At 39.9% G+C, this 17,285-nt stretch overlaps 1 protein-coding gene and 1 long non-coding RNA gene across 7 annotated transcripts in view; one reads left to right on the top strand and one right to left on the bottom strand.

Moving 5' to 3' along the window:
* LOC145548537 (uncharacterized) overlaps positions 1 to 17,285 on the bottom strand; it is a 96,473-nt gene that overhangs the window by 69,427 nt on the left and 9,761 nt on the right. For 2 of the 4 annotated variants that reach the window (XR_014084549.1, XR_014084548.1), the window contains exon 2: positions 1,837 to 1,892. This is a non-coding gene — a long non-coding RNA (uncharacterized LOC145548537). Of the gene's footprint in view, positions 1 to 1,836; positions 1,893 to 8,302; positions 8,450 to 17,285 lie in introns of those variants that run through there. The other 2 variants (XR_014084547.1, XR_014084546.1) reach the window with 2 other exon arrangements.
* LOC103480746 (sodium/calcium exchanger 1-like) overlaps positions 1 to 17,285 on the top strand; it is a 111,461-nt gene that overhangs the window by 86,066 nt on the left and 8,110 nt on the right. The window contains exons 14-17 of one of the 3 annotated variants that reach the window (XM_081599062.1): positions 1,803 to 1,832; positions 2,309 to 2,408; positions 3,350 to 3,622; positions 4,884 to 5,316. In XM_081599062.1, coding sequence (XP_081455188.1) covers positions 1,803 to 1,832; positions 2,309 to 2,408; positions 3,350 to 3,622; positions 4,884 to 4,993 — 513 coding nt within the window. In that variant the 3' untranslated portion in view covers positions 4,994 to 5,316. Of the gene's footprint in view, positions 1 to 1,802; positions 1,833 to 2,308; positions 2,409 to 3,349; positions 3,623 to 4,883; positions 5,317 to 17,285 lie in introns of those variants that run through there. The other 2 variants (XM_008435908.3, XM_008435909.3) reach the window with 2 other exon arrangements.

Here is a 17,285-nt window from a genome sequence, read left to right as displayed (position 1 = left end):
CCAGCGGCTCTGTGAAGACTTCAGCAGTTTGTCAGAATATTAGAGAACAAGGAAGAGCAATATTTATATTAACATAAAACAATATGTCAGTATTTTAGCATCTGTTCGGTCCATTATTTGATCATTTAAACTGCAAAATGGTCAAGACCATTCAGATCAGGGCTGAAATGATTAATCGCATTACCGTATTGGCCGCACTATAAGGCGCACTGTTAAACGGTCTATTTTAGATATTTTTTCATATATAAAATGAACCGAAACAAACAGTCATAAGTCATTCATAGAACAGCACGTATTTCTCAACGACTCTCCTGACTACGGTAGCCGTAATGTAGCTGAAACGTTTTGACAGAGCGCTGTGAGCGTCACGTACCACACAAAATCACTTTGAGGTCAGTAAGCACAACCTGAATGATTCCTTATTGATTCACTAGAGGGCGCTGCTTTACTCCAAAAGAAAATACAAGGCGCCTCGTCGTCTTTTGATCAAATTAAACGCTTTCAAGTCCGGAAAATACAGTAATTGTAATTTCTCAGTTACTGTAATAATTGTAAATTAAATTAATCATTAACTGGAGTATACAGGCTCTAAAAAGGTGATTGAGTGAAAGAACAATTCATTCAGAGCATTAATTAAGCAAAAACGGTACAAAAATATAAACATAAGATTTAAAAAGAACACTTTGTAAATATGTTCTACCTAGAACTCAAGTTGCAGTTTTACCTTCACCTGGTTCAAATTCTTAAAAAATAAAATGTATTAAGCAACTTTTTCTATCCAATTATTGATTGGTAATCCAAACAAAACAGTCAACATTTATCATTTGCTACAAATGAGCAAGTGTTTACTAAAGCAATGCTCCATTTTAGACAATAAAATGTCTTAATTAAAAAGATGATTTGTGTGTTTTAATGCATTTCTAATATAGAAAGGGTTTACATAAAAAAATCTGAACTGTGCAAATTGAAATGAGCTATTTTACAAAGGAGTGTGAACAAACCTTTTAGTGTCTCTAAGTGCAAATAAGTTGGAGACAAACTGAGTTTTAGGTGAAAACTCCAACTCAGGGAGGATGAATACAAAACCACTTCATCTTCAGATTATTTCTCCAAATAGATTGAAAAACTGGTTTTATTTTCCTTCCAATTCACAAATATGCACCACTTTGTGTTGCTCTGTGACATGAAATCCCACTTAAAAACATTAGATTGTGTGAAAATGTGCTAAAATTATGCAGTGTGAATACTTTTTCAAACACTGTAGATGGATGATAGTAAAAGATTTGATTGTTAATCTCATAAATCTCGGCTTGTTGGCATGTAATGGACCATGCAAAGTAATCCTCTCTCCTGAGATGTTATTAGATCAGACTTCCAAAAGGCTTAAAAACCTTATTAATCTTTTTTTTTCTGCAAGATATCAGACTCTGAAAAGTTGCTGGTTGCTCACTGATCCAGGAAATAAAAACCTGCCAGCTTTCTGCTCAGTTTCATACATATTTCACCTTTATGGATGTAATTAGTTCAGAGACGGCCCAATGGTTAAATAATCAAAGCATGGATTATTTAACCATTGGGTTAAATAATCCCAATGGTTCTTCTGCTTGCAAGAAATGCCAAGTGACTTGGCATTTCTTGCAAGCAGCTCATTGTCACCGTTTTTCACTGTGTTGCTCCGTTTTCCACCATTTTGTTTGATTCTGATGTGATAAATCATTTGTGTTCTTTCGTTCACTCATTTATTGTGCCTCATTTGTCCATTTCTGTTGTGTGTGTGTGTGTGTGTGTTTATGCATGTGTAGAAAGCAGTAAATACTCTGCTTACTGATAAGGTACCTCTCTCATGCATGCAGTGCTCATTCTTCACTCGTTTGTTGTCTTTCATATTTTCCCTACAAAACACAAAGTGATTAATTTCAGATTTTTCCTACTTATATCAACAAACATATTTTACTTTCAATGCTCCCTTAAGCACACATGCAGTAAATCCTGCAGGATTTGACTGAATCAGGATATTTTACTTTCCCATTTTCCCAGCTGCTGTTATCTTTCAGCCCAGAAGAAAAGCCTAACGGCATGTTCTCGATTTCTAAAACATGGCATGTGTTAATTAACACATCTTGCACCTCAACGTCTCATCAGTGTCTAAATATACTTCTGCCACTTGGGTTGTGAATTTCAGGACTTGAAAACGATATTTTTCTCTTTGTGTGTGGCTGCGGGTGAATCAACAACTCGGGGTTGTGTCTTTGTTGCTCCGTTTGGTGTGTGTGCTCTTGCATGCGTGCTCCTGTGTGTGTGGATGCAGAACACAGTAGATAAGTTGATCAAGAAGACGAACCTGGCCCTGGTGGTGGGAAGCAGCAGCTGGAGGGAGCAGTTTGTCAGCGCCGTTACTGTCAGCGCAGGTAATACTCACCGACTACAGACACATTCGGTAAATTATTACGCAAAATCACCAAGTGAAACATATAATATAAACACTTTTGGATCAACTGCTAAGATTTTGTCCTTATTACATTTTCTGGTCCGGTTTCATTCAGACTGAGTAGCTGGTTTTCCTCTAAACATTTAAATTAAGGTGCATCTACCCAAAATTCTTACACATTTTGTCTCCAATACAGGAAATTTCTTCCTTGAAAAGAAACTTAACCCCAAATCAACTTTGTTTTTATAGAGAAACTGTGTAAGTCAGTTCTTAAATGCGTAGAGTATATTAGCAGCTAGTTAGTGGAAGCCTCAACCGCCTCCAGACTTTTGTAAAGTATCTACAAGATTAAACGCGGTTAAATAGTCCGGACACGACAAAATTTAAGGCCAGTGTTTAAGGCAAAGTTATATATTGTTTTATAAATGTTAATTATTTTATTGCCTTAATTTCAGATAGATGAATTTAGAGGAATAATGACCGCAAGGAACCTGTGGTGTGCTTCCTCAGATTTAGATGAGTTGGATAATGATCCTTTTTTGCTACTGCTGTATCTGCTAACGTAGGCTAGATTATGCCACTGTATGCTAGCTTATTTTAGCTCGTTGGAGCTAGCGCTGCTGCTAAAACTTCAAGGTCAAAATGAACCAGTTAATTATACCTGAACTCTAAATAAGAGCACCAGGTGGTGACATAGTTAAGATCGAATAAGGGAATGCAAGTCTAGTTGTAGTTGATAACCCAGTTAGAGTATTGGTATTAAAGCATGCTAAACTAAGCTAATTTCAAAAACTAAAATAATATGGTCAGTGTTTCTGAGTAACCTACAGTTAAAAAGGTTTATTGGCTGTAATTTCACTGTTATAGAAATTTTAGTTCATGTATGACTTGTTTATATTTAATCTCTTGCTTCCCCTGAAGGAGATGATGACGAGGAGGAGAGTGGCGAAGAGCGGCTACCCTCCTGCTTCGACTACATCATGCACTTCCTCACAGTGTTCTGGAAGGTTCTGTTTGCCTTTGTCCCACCCACGGAGTACTGGAATGGCTGGGCCTGCTTCTTCGTCTCCATTTCACTGATCGGCGTCCTCACTGCCGTCACCGGGGATCTGGCCTCGCACTTCGGCTGCACGATAGGACTGAAGGACTCCGTGACGGCCGTGGTGTTTGTGGCTTTGGGGACATCGGTACCAGGTGAGACAGAATGGCATCGCTGTTTTCATTCAGTGTTTGGAACCTCCTACATTTTTAGTTTTAGTGGTATTAATTAATGAATAACCCTAGTTATTCTCAAAGTCCTGTCTTCCTTAACTTGGTATTTATGCAAAGATCCTTTGTTGCTGGAAGCGCAGAGGTGAAGTTGTACTTTTCGACAAAGAAAAATTTATTTGAAACTTTTCAAATCTAAACGTTTCTTTCTTTTATGGTATTTTCACACCTGAGCAACTCAATTCAATTGGGGACCAAAGTTGCAACTCTGCAGTGTGCCAAACAATCCAAACCCAGTTGTTCCCCTCCCCGCCTGTGGAGGTGCTGCAACAAGAGTCACCGAAAGAAACTACACAAAAACCTCAGAAGACAATTCTTCAAAAATATAAGCAAAAATGCAGTACCACCAGATTTTAGTGGTTGTAGGATTTTCCTTCTGTCTTTGGCAAAAGTCCACAAGTCATTTCTGCTGCTAGCGCTAGACTCTTGCATTTGTTTCGGCTGTATTTACCCAGAATGCCCTGCACTATAGACCACTTCCTGCTTTTGGAGTGTTTGGTCCGCTTAACATTCACACACATATATATATATATATATATATATATATATATATTCAAGCCGCACCAAAGTTCACGTCAGCCAAACAAGAGACCTTTTAGGAGGAACAGAGTTCAATTACGCATTTCCACCTCCCCAAATGAACTGGACTTTCTAGACAGAGTTTGATTAAAGCGCACTAAACAAAGTTGGTGTGAATGCAGCCTTATCATCTCAAATAAATGGAATAAGTAAATTCAGTAAAATACAGAAGAACTGGACCAGCTGTACCTTCTACAGAAAGAAAACAACTTCCAACCACATTCTTGCATTGATCCGTTGAGTCTGTAACCTCATAAAATGACTTTATGGCTTTAAGGAAGGAATTATTTTAGATTAAGTATACAAAAGAACATATTGCAACGGCAGCATCAAAACCGTTGATAATGGACAAATAAGTCCAAAATTATTCAGATCTGACAATTCACTAAGATAATATTCTATTGTTACTTCAGACTGGCTGTGGTGCCCCAAAATGTTACTACTTTAAGGGTATTTAGTTAATAGACTGTATTATGTATAAATATAACTTAGTACTTAAGAGAAACAGGAGGTATAAGACAGGAATAAACGTTAAAAATTGATTTTTGTGAAATTTTGTTCAGTGTTTCTCCTTCTCACTCAGCATTGTTGCTCTGTGTTTAAACAGACGCCACTGAGTTCTGTTTCTTTCAAAGTTTACCTGAGACAGATGCGCCAAATGAAAGAAGGGCCCGTCGTTCCAGCTGCCCGAACAAGGAGGCTGAAAATCCAATCTGAGTTGTAAAAAGCAGACTCTATCTCAGCCTTCAGCCTGAGCCAGTCTCCACCCGGAGGGGACTGCTCGTCCCCAGGCTTTAATTCAATTCCCTACCTCATTGCTCTCGCCAGCGAGTTTATTGTTGCTGCGCCGTATGAGTTATAGAAATAGCTCAAGCGGTGCTCTTCCAGGTGGCAGCTTTGATGGCGTGCAAGGGAGGTTTCTGAGAAGTCATATCCAAGTGAGCTGCTTCGACAGCCGTGCTGGGACTGGAGACGTAAACACGGATTTGCATCTTTTCTCACAAAAAAATACAATAAAATAAACCAGTAATGGTGATTAATTGATGCTCTAAATCTCCTTTTTTCTGCTTTGTCTTAGATGCAAGATCACTCTTGCATATTCGGTCTTTCCTTAGCTTGAGTTCTTGCCATGATGCCCCATCTGGAGCAGTTTGTTATTGTGACATGCTTTCTCCTGTCTCCTTCCTTTCCCTTTATTGGGTGTTGTGTATCTGCTATTGGTTCATCCATCATTTTGACCTGTGGGCTGCAGAACTCTGCTTGAAAAAGGTGATTATAGCTTCCAGTGGGAGAGTTTGCTGCCGTGCTCAGGGTTGTAATCTTCCTCAACACTCATCCTCTCTCAGCGTTTTTAGCCCTGAACTCTTCATAAGGCATTATTACCCTGGATCATTATTATGCTCAGCAATTATGAGGACCATTTACTGTAAATTTGCCAGTTCAGGGAATGATGGAGCAGTTTTGGACCAGAACGTGGTTGGAGAGCGTTATTGAGCTCATTTGTAACCATTTGAGTTGTTCGGTACCAGAGCACCAGCAGTTTAAAACTGGAACATTTAGTTCTTATTGGAAAAAAAAAAAAAGATTCCTGATCCTGGGAATTCTGAATTGATTCAGAAAACGTTTTTAATCTGCCCAGTTTTTTTTAATATTTTGAATAATTCTTTAATATTTTTCTAATTAAGAAAAAGCAACTAAGCTAATGTAATAGTGGTAATTTAAACTACTGAATTTTAAGCATAAGCCTATTTAACCATATTTTAACTATAAACTGATTAAATTTGATAAAGTATGGAGCATTGTAGAATAATTTAAATATTGTTGTCAATTACATAATTTGTATAGTTTAAACAGAAAAAAAATTGTTTCTAAATCGAATTGTGACCCTAAAAATCAGAATCAAATTACTACACAAAAAGATTTGTATTTCTATTTAAATTGCTTGTGTGAACAAAGTAATAATTATTGATTATTCTGACAATTAATAGAGTAGTCAGATAAAATAAATGTGCATTCTGCAGATTTTTCAATTGACTACTTGGTCAAAATAAAAACAAAAAAGTGGAATTTGGGAAAAAATAAAACAGACTTTTGGATGTAACAAAAATGGATAAAGTTCAACTAAATTACCTTTCAGGAGATAAAAACGTTGCATATCAAGATGTCAACTAAGCATTTAATCGGATGCCCACATTAGTTCATAATTCACTTTGTGAAAATATTTTTTTTTATTTATCCAGGACGAGATTTAATGACATGATAATTTGGTGTTGCTGAAGTTCAGTTCATATTTCAAACAGAAAAATGAACTACAACACCATTACTATGTCGATTCATCGTCTATCAAACGCAGCAGCAGCTTTCACTGAGATAAATGATTTTTAATGTGCGAGAGCCTGGAAGCCGTCATTATCCGACTGAGGTGAACGAGGCCTCTTCTTCGATGAGGTCTGAGTGAACTCCGTCTGTTTTGGGGCCGATTTCGCTCTGTAATTTAAACCTCTCCCACCCGAGCGTCAAAGCACACAGAGATTCCACCAAAAGGATTACAATTCACTCACTCTGGAGGATGGTTTTCATGTTGGGATATGAATTTCAATTAATCTCAGTGACATTTAAATGAGAAGCGAGACTCATGGCAGCAGCCAGACTCTAAATGGGAATAAGCCGATGCGGTCCTGCAGTGACTGGCAGCCCTTTCCCTGGTGCTTCCTGACAGCCGGGCTGCAGACTCTCAGCTTTTGACACAATTTCAATCCGATGGAAAAGCTTTCTCCTAGCCACCTACACCCCTTTCAAAGTATGTGTTACTTTGTTTTAGCACATTATGGTATCGGAATACAAATATGGATCGCAGTAAAGATTACTCTGCACTTTTTAACCAAAGAACCAGAGACCCAAAAGTGATTCCTTGGTAATTTGGGACCCTTGAGACTAGAGATGAGTCAAAGATTATTCATGCAAAGTTTAAAGTACCCCGTTAGATTTGACTAACAACCAGAAGTAAAAAGTCCAGACAGAGTTTGATCTGAATCTGATGGAGAATATCAGATTAGGGTGATCCAACAGAGTCCAAACAGTGAGTGAAGGAAGACACGTCGGACAGCAGTACAGCAGACTCTGATGGCAGCAATGGTTTGGGTTTGCTTGATACCAAGTGGTTGACGACAGCTCAGTATTTGTGGTTAGTTATTACAAAATAAAAGCACCTGATTTCAATAAACGTGATCCAGGGTTGGTAATTCTGTCTTATGGATCTTCAAACCATTCACTCTGTGCTTTGTGGAGTGATACCATTTCAATCATAGTACGCCATCTTAAACATATACATCAATGGATGCATCATATTAGGGCTGTATATGATGCATTCATCATATACAGCCCTAATATATGATGGAATAAATCGATTCGGCGATATATATCGATATTTTCCGCCCTAGGAAAGTATCGATTTTTCATCCCAGTGTATCGATCCGTTAAACCATAGGGGTCCATAGCCTTACAGCTCTTTTTAACGTCTAGTTTTTTACGGCGTAGCAGCAAGACTCCGCCTCCCTGAGTCTCACTTTCAACTTGAGCTTAAAGTGCAGATTATAAGCTACACACCAGTTTTTAAATTGTGTTAATAGGCCAAGTATAACCGGAGTTATGCTAACATTAGTAAACCATATTTTTCCGAATGTCAGAGAAATGTCAAAAGCGCCGCCATTTCCCGGCTTTTCCGATTATGTGAGAGGGAATGGGCTTCCAAACGTACAAAACGAAACATTAGATTCCTGTGTTTTTGGAAATGTTAAATCTTCAATAAATAACGATGGGCTGTATTTTGTTGCTAAGAAACAAAGTAAAGTTGCGCAAGTAACCGTGAAAGAGAAGCGGAACGAAGAAGCGGAAAGGAGTAGCGGCACGAACGGAGCAGCTGCAAAAGCAGTGAGATCGCGAAATTAATGCAAATTTCGACTGGTAGCATTCACTTCGAAATTAGTTTTTAGCTTAGCGGTTTCTGTTCTGTATATAAAGGATTACCTGAAGAATGAACATGGGATGTAACATCCGAAGCGGGCGCGCAAAAGCAGCGGCGCTGTTTTCAGCAGGAAGACGAAGAGGAAAAACCCGCAGCCGGAATCCGCGGCGCAGTGAGGATTTCCATGGCAACAATGGCTGATCGATCATTCTTATTAGCAACAGACAAAGAGTATCAGAGATTTAGAGAATCTCTAAATCTCGGTGCTTCATGGAGCACCGAGGCAGTCTGAAAGGCAGCTACTCAGAGATCCAAGCAGGGGAATAGCGGGGCTGCGTAGCTGCAGGGAGTCGATCACTACGGGGAGAGGCGGAGAAACTACTTTAACAGTTAGTAGTAAACAGCTTACAGCCACGGCTAACTCCGGGAGCCAAGGTAGAAAAGCCTTTTACCCCATAGTCCAAAAGACTGCATTTGTGGCTGCATTTTTACTCCAAAATCAGGGGCGGATCTAGAAAAATATTGATGGGGTGACAAGAGGGTGGCAGGGACTTTTTCAGGGGTGGCATTATATATATATATATATAAAAAAAAAAATTCCCTTCTCACCCTCCGCGGGTGGTCTGTTTCATCCTCTGAGCTCGGGTCCTCTACCAGAGGCCTGGGAGCTTGAGGGTTCTGCGCAGTATCTTGGCTGTGCCTAGAACTGCACATTTCTGGACTGAGATGTCTGATGTTGTTCCTGGGATCTGTTTGAGCCACTGCTCCAGTTTGGGGGTGACTGCCCCGAGGGCCCCGATGACCACAGGCACCACTGTGGTCTTCACCTTCCAGGTCTTTTCCAGTTCCTCCCTGAGGCCCTGGTACTTCTCCAATTTCTCATGCTCCTTTTTCCTGATGTTGTAGTCACTTGGTATTGCTACATCCACCACAACGGCTTTCCTCTGTTCTTTATCCACCACCACAATGTCCGGTTGGTTCGCCATTACCATCTTGTCTGTCTGGATCTGGAAGTCCCACAGGATCTTAGCTCGGTCATTCTCCACCACTTTTGGGGGTGTTCCCCACTTTGATCTCGGGGCTTCCAGTCCATATTCTGCACAGATGTTCCTGTACACTATGCCCGCCACTTGGTTATGTCGTTCCATGTATGCTTTCCCTGCCAGCATCTTGCACCCTGCTATTATGTGCTGGACTGTCTCAGGGGCCTCCTTGCACAACCTACACCTTGGGTCTTCTCTGGTGTGGTAGATCTGAGCCTCTATTGCTCTGGTGTTTAGGGCCTGTTCCTGGGCGGCCAGGATGAGAGCCTCTGTGCTGTCCTTGAGTCCAGCTTTCTCCAGCCATTGGTAGGTTTTCCTGACATCAGCCACCTCAGTTATTTGTCGGTGGTACATCCCATGTAGGGGCTTGTCCTCCCATGATGGTACTTCCAGCACCTTGTCTTCTGTTCCCCATTGCCTGAGACATTCGCTGAGCACATCGTCCGTTGAGGCTTTGTCCTTGATGTATTTATGGATCTTGGATGTTTCATCCTGGACAGTGGCTCTCACACTCACTAGTCCTCTGCCTCCTTCCTTACGGCTCGTGTACAGTCTCAGGGTGCTGGATTTGGGGTGGAACCCTCCATGCATGGTTAGTAGCTTCCTAGTCTTAACATCCGTGGCCTTCATCTCTTCCATTGGCCAGCTAATTATTCCGGCAGGGTATCTGATTACTGGTAAGGCATAGCTGTTTATTGCACGGATCTTGTTCTTGCCATTGAGCTGGCTTCTCAGGACTTGCCTTATTCGTTGGAGGTATTTGGCTGTGGCTCCTTTCCTTGTGACCTCATCGAGGTTGCCATTTGCTTGTGGTATTCCCAGGTACTTGTAGCTGTGCTCTATGTCTGCTATTGTTCCTTCTGGGAGTGAGACCCCTTCTGTGTGGGCGACCTTCCCTCTCTTTGTAACCATCCGACCACACTTCTCTAGTCCGAATGACATCCCAATGTCAGTGCTGTAGATCCTGGTGGTGTGGATCAGTGAGTCGATGTCTCGCTCGCTCTTGGCGTACAGCTTGATGTCATCCATGTAGAGGAGGTGACTGATCGTGGCCCCATTCTTGAGTCGGTATCCGTAGCCAGTCTTGTTGATGATTTGGCTGAGAGGGTTCAGGCCTATGCAGAACAGCAGTGGGGACAGAGCATCTCCTTGGTATATGCCACATTTGATGGACACTTGTGCAAGTGGTTTGCAGTTGGCTTCAAGGGTGGTTTTCCACAGCCCCATCGAGTTTGCAATGAAGGCTCTTAGAGTCCTATTGATGTTGTACATCTCTAAGCATTCAATGATCCAAGTGTGTGGCATTGAGTCATAGGCTTTCTTGTAATCAATCCAAGCGGTACACAGGTTGGTGTGTCGGGTTTTGCAGTCTCGGGCGACTGTGTGGTCTACAAGGAGTTGGTGTTTGGCTCCTCTGCTATTTATGCCTATGCCCTTCTGTGCCTTGCTCATGTATGTATCCATGTGCCCGCTTATCTTAGCCGCTATGATGCCTGACATGAGCTTCCATGTTGTAGAGAGACAGGTTATTGGCCGATAGTTGGATGGGACTGAACCCTTCGAGGGTTCCTTCTGTATCAGGATTGTGCGCCCTTCAGTTAACCATTCCATATATATATATATATATATATATATATATATATAAAATATTGTTTTTAATATTTCGTATTAAAAACAATACGAAATATTGTTTTTAACTTGCATTGTTTCAAAATGAGCTTCATGGAGCACCGAGGCTTAAATACAATTTTTTAATGTAGTATAGTTAATTAGTTTTACGTCTTTCATTCTCCTGCTAATTGATATGCATTACTCATATGAATACATATGAATACCAATTGACATTGGCTGTGAGTGTGTGTGCATGGTTGTTTGTCTCTGTGTTACCCTGCGACAGACTGGCGACCTGTCCAGGGTGACCCCGTCTCTTGCCCTAAACGTTAGCTGGAGATCGGCACCAGCAACCCTCCTGACCCACTAAGGGACAAAGGGTGTTAGAAAATGGATGGATGGATAACCAAAATTCATTGATGGTTTTAAGTAGTTGAGGGATTGAGGACTTCAGATTAGACATTAAAATAATGACAGACGGACGGATAAAAGGATGGATGGATGGATGGACGGACGGACGGTTTTAAGTAGTTGAGGGATTGAGGACTTCAGATTAAACATCATTAAAATAATGTCATCTGCAAATAGTCTAATTTTAGATTCAATACTTTTTATTCTGACTTTTTATTCTGCATGTTTTGATTGTTCGGTCAATGGTTCAATTGCAGGAATAAAGAGGAGGGGTGAGAGGGGACACGCTTAACGTGTTCCCCTAGCTAGATTAAATGAATCAGATATATTATTATTCGTTATAACTGAGGCTGTGGGTTTATTATAAATTATTTTAATCCAGGTTATGAAATAACTACCCCAAGCCAAATTTAGATAAAACATTGTATAGATAATTATGTTCCACTCTGTCGAATGCTTTTTCTGCATCAAGTGAAAGTAAAGCAGTATCGGGATGTTCATATTTAGCTTGCTGCCCCTTTATGAATCTGTTCTGATCAGGTTCAGAAAGAGATGGTAAACATTTCTCAAGCCCAAGTGCTAGTACTTTAGATATTATGTCAGAATATATAAGAGAGATTGGTTGAAAAGATTCGCATCTGGTGGGAGGTTTTCCAGGTTTAGGTAGTACTGTTATGATTGCATTTCGTAGAGAAGGAGGTAATTCTTTAAGGGTATAACTTTCTGCAAGCATATTATAGAGGGGCTGTAGTAGTCTGTTTTTAAATCGATTTACAAGTAAGACTGTGAATGAAGATGTGTGTGAATTGGTGTCAGAGAGGCAGGTCGCACTAGACTTTTTTTGTTATCCGTTATCTTGACCGACAACATAAAAAAAAATCGGTCATGCATTATTTTTACCAGTGAAATTACAATCATTAACATCGGCTATTTAGCCGCACTTTATGCGGTTTAGTTAATATTCACCGTGAATCCAGATCCTATCACAAATTAAGCAGATTCTTACCTTTTAACACTGATTTAAATATTGTAATTTTTAAACTGAGCAGTAATTTTACATCCATGCAAACTCCAATGTGATATTTAAAACTTCAGTACATAAAATCAGTTATTTAACAATATGAGGTGTTTAATTTAGTGTAACATTGTATTTTCATACATTTATGCTAGGGCTGCCACAGTCTAGTTTTCCAGAGCTACCATCTGCAACTTTAGATGCGTTACCTTCTCTAACACACCTGGATCATTGACTCATTATAAGCCTCTACAGAACTGAATGAGGGAGTCAACCTTTTGTCTGGGGTGTTTTAGCAGGGATGCATCTAAAAGTTGCAGTCTGGAGGTCTGGACCTGGGCACTCCTGATTTGTACCGTCAATGTGGCCCGTTGAGGGTGGCCAATATGCTGAAGTGGCCCTCGGTGAAATTGAGTTTGACACCACTAGTCTGTTGTTTACATTTACGCACCGTAGAACTAATGTGTTCTAATGGGTCGTTTACAACCCATCAACTATGGAGCGGCAGCACCATTTCTTAGGGATCATTCTTTATTCTTTTTTTATGCTAACATGTAAAATTATTAAACCTAAAGTATTTCTTTGTAGCTTTTGTCCAAGCAGGCAAAATTTCTTGTCGCAATTTAAAAACAGCAGCAGCAGCAAATGTTTGTAAATTACATTTAAGTTTACTTTTAAGATATTTTTAAGTCAAGTATGATTCAAAAATTTAAACCTGATAGAACGATGAAAAATCCTTCTTAAATTAATGGTTTAATATACCATTGTCAATCCAAATTTAATATTTAAAGATTAAAATCCCTGTTTTAATCCCAAGCCTCCTGAAATATACCCTTCTGAAGTTTGTCATGGCGCCTTGAATGATCAAGTGATGCAGTTGCAAAGGGTTAATAGTTTGAGTCATGCAGAACTGATTTGACCGTTTCCATAGCAACCATCAGAAGCAAGACATTTCCCCAGAACTACAGTGAGCTCATTGCTTATGACCTCATCATCTATGACATAGATCAAAGAACATCTGAGGTTATGAATGCTTGGGTCTCAAAAACAGGAGGTCATTTCCAAGCATCTTTGACTTAGAGCTCTGTGTGTTTTAGTGATTTTAGTATGGAACAGGTCGTAGCCACTGTGTTTTTTCCGTTAACTTTTGGTGCTGGTTACTTGATTACCACCGGAGTGAGGAAAATCTTTAACAAGATTCTTCCTAGCGTGACATTTGACGTTAGTAGCCACAGGGATGAGTCCATTGAATACGATGAGTTCGATGCTTATCTATTCAACCCTGCCCCGATTGCCAACCAAGCTTCCCCGGCTGGGGAAGTTTGCAGAGCAGAGGTTGTTGGATCTAGATCCTCAACCTCTGCTCTGACAGAAGCGGCGTTGGAAGACCTGTCTCAAGACAGGGCAGTCGTAGGGGAAGATTTGGAAAATCTTCCAAAAACGTCCTCGGCCGAGGACGTTCGCCCTACAAAGAGACGGGACGACGAGACCCTAACTTCTGTGCTGGTAAAAAGGGCGAAGGACGAGGACATTTACGGCGCTCGAGCTCTCAACAAATCAAAATATGCCGCATGCCCAACTTGCGAAGACAGAGCTAAGTATAACCCACACCTCCTTGATGAAGATAATTGCTGTTCGATTTCTTGAGCCAAATTTAGAGATCGTCCCCTTGTTAAATTTGAGGTGGACTGATTTAAAAATAGGATTTAGCTTTGGGGCTGCACAGTGGCACAGTTAGTAGAACTGCTGCCTTGCAGAAAGAAGGTTCTGGGTTCGATTCACGGCCACAGTCTTTCTGCATGTTCTCCCTGTGCATGCTTGGGTTTTCTCCGGGTACTCCGGGTTCCTCCCAGTTCAAAAACATGACTTTCAGGTTAATTGACCTCTCCAAATTGCCCCTATGTGTCAGTGTGTAGGCTGCACAGTGGTACAGTTTGTACAGCTGTTGCCCTGCAGCAAGAAGGTTGTGGGTTTGATTCATGGCTCTGGTCTTTCTGCATGTTCTCCCTGGGCATGGTGGGTTTTCTCTTGGTACTCCGTGTTCCTCCCAGTCCAAAAACATGACTGTCAGGTTAATTGGCCTCTCCAAATTGTCCCTAGTTGTGTGTGTGTAGGCTGCACAGTGGCACAGTTGGGAGAGCTGTTGCCCTGCAGCAAGAAGGTTGTGGGTTTGATTCACGGCTCCGGTGTTTCTGTATGTTCTCCCTGTGCATGGTGGGTTTTCTCCGGGTACTCCGGTTTCCTCCCAGTCCAAAAACATGACTGTCAGGTTAATTGGCCTCTCCAAATTGCCCCTAGGTGTGTGTGTGTAGGCTGCACAGTGGCACAGTTGGTAGAGCTGTTGCCCTGCAGCAAGAAGGTTGTGGGTTGTGGGAGCAACCCTCCTGTCCCACTAAGGGACAAAGGTTGTTAGAAAATGGATGGATGGACAACCAAAATTCATTGATGGTTTTAAGTAGTTGAGGGATTGAGGACTTCAGATTAGACATTAAAATAAGTAAGTAAGTAAGTAAGTAAGTAAGTAAGTAAGTAAGTAAGTAAGTAAGTAAGTAAGTAAGTAAGGAAGGAAGGAAGGAAGGAAGGAAGGAAGGAAGGAAGGAAGGAAGGAAGGAAGGAAGGAAGGAAGGAAGGAAGGAAGGAAGGAAGGAAGGAAGGAAGGAAGGAAGGAAGGAAGGAAGGAAGGAAGGAAGGAAGGAAGGAAGGAAGGAAGGACTTAAGTAGTTGAGGGATTGAGGACTTCAGATTAAACATCATTAAAATAATGTCATCTGCAAATAGTCTAATTTTAGATTCAATACTTTTTATTCTGTATGTTTTGATTGTTCCTTATGGCAAAAGCCAATGGTTCAATTACAGGAATAAAGAGGAGGGGTGAGAGGAGACACGCTTAACGTGTTCCCCTAGCTAGATTAAATGAATCAGATATAATATTATTCGTTATAACTGAGGCTGTGGGTTTATTATAAATTATTTTAATCCAGGTTATGAAATAACTACCCAAGCCAAATTGAGATAAAACATTGTATAGATAATTATGTTCCACTCTGTCGAATGCTTTTTCTGCATCAAGTGAAAGTAAAGCAGTATCGGGATGTTCATATTTAGCTTGCTGCCCCTTTATGAATCTGTTCCGATCAGGTTCAGAAAGAGATGGTAAACATTTCTCAAGCCCAAGTGCTAGTACTTTAGATATTATGTCAGAATTTAAAAGAGAGATTGGTTGAAAAGATTCGCATCTGGTGGGAGGTTTTCCAGGTTTAGGTAGTACTGTTATGGTTGCATTTCGTAGAGAAGGAGGTAATTCTTTAAGGGTATAACTTTCTGCAAGCATATTATAGAGGGGCTGTAGTAGTCTGTTTTTAAATATTTTATAAAGGTCCAAAGGGATCCCGTCCGGACCGGGAAGTACATTTAAATTTATGTACTGCATTTGAAAGTTCATCTATAGATATCGGGATATTCAGCTCTGATTTAACCGTTTCACTAAGTGTGGGGATATGTAGAGTTAAAAAATTAATCTAGTCATATTTGTGATATGTGTCCTTTAGATGTATATAATTTGGAGTAATAATCTTTAAAGAGATCATTAATTTTTAGAGGATCAGAAGTATTTTCATTCTGCAGAGCTTTAATGCGCCAGGCGAGATTAGAGATTGCCTTTTCTCCTTGATCGTAGTCGGATCGTTTCAGCTTGAATATCTCTGATGAAGCTTTGGTAGTAGATAGTTTGTTATATTTTGCCCTTAATATTAGCAGTTTTTGTTGCTTTTCTTTAGAATCCTTTACATTTATCTCGAGCTCAGCCTCTTTAATTTGTTCTTCAAGTTTTATCATCTCCATAAAGTTTCTATTCGTCTTATTTCTGGTGTAACTTATCATTTGACCCCATATAAAAGCCTCAGGGGCGGATCTAGAAAAATATTTATGGGGTGGCAAGACGGTGGCAGGGATTTTTTCAGGGGTGGCAGTATATGCCAGTATGTGTGTGTGTGTGTATATTACATATATATATATATATATATATATATATAAAATGTCTCACTCTCACGTTTAGCTCACACAGACCTAATATTGGACTTAATTTACTTGATTTACTTGTTGCAAATGTTTTAATTTGCATTCATGTAGCACAGAGGATTACATATAATTTCTTAATATACTATAGTTCATTATTTTTACGTCTTTCATACTCCTGCTAATTGATATGCATTAAATGCAGCCACAGTGTCCAAAAGAAAAAACATAAATGAAATCATTTGCATATTGAGAGTCTACAGAGCCTGATAACCTCCCCACTCTGCTCCTGGATTACAGTTTAAACTTTTGAGTTTTATGTCAAGTCCACATGAATTAAATGACAGAAACTAATTCTCTCACTGCATCTTTGATTCATTTTGTCCAGCTGCAGACTGTTAGACTGTCCAATCAGAGTTTCTAAACAGGTATTGTGTAGTTGGTGCTTTTAATCAGTTTTCAGTTAACTAAATTCAAGTCTATGGAACACAAAATGTCCCTAAAATCACTCTGTCCTTCTAAAATATTTCAAAAAAATCCTAAAAATGCACTGAATCGTATCGAATGGTATCGTTCAACAAATATTGTAATACATATCGTATCGTGACCAGAATATCGTATCGTGAAATTATTGTATCACTACACCCCTATATCATATGTACTAAGTTATGTAAAATCTGACTTTCTAGATGTTTAAATTAATGTTTTCTGACTATATAAAATCCACTATGCAGATGAAAACCAACTACTCATCAATAAGAGTATGGTTTTGGCTGCAAGATCAACCCTCAGGATCAAATTCTGTTTTCTGATTGGAGAGCTACTTCATGTAATTACAACTCTTTGACAAATCTCTTTTTCTCCTTCAGCTCTAATGGGCTCACTTGTTAAATTAATACTCCGAAACATGCTGAGACATTTATGGTTATGCAAATGTAATCCTATAAAAAC

This window comes from Poecilia reticulata, chromosome 18 (genome assembly GCF_904066995.2).
Source record: "Poecilia reticulata chromosome 18, P_reticulata-male-v2, whole genome shotgun sequence".
NCBI classification, from domain to species: domain Eukaryota; kingdom Metazoa; phylum Chordata; class Actinopteri; order Cyprinodontiformes; family Poeciliidae; genus Poecilia; species Poecilia reticulata.
The sequence above is the reverse complement of the archived record's forward strand: the minus strand, read 5'-3'. Positions and strand labels throughout refer to the sequence as shown.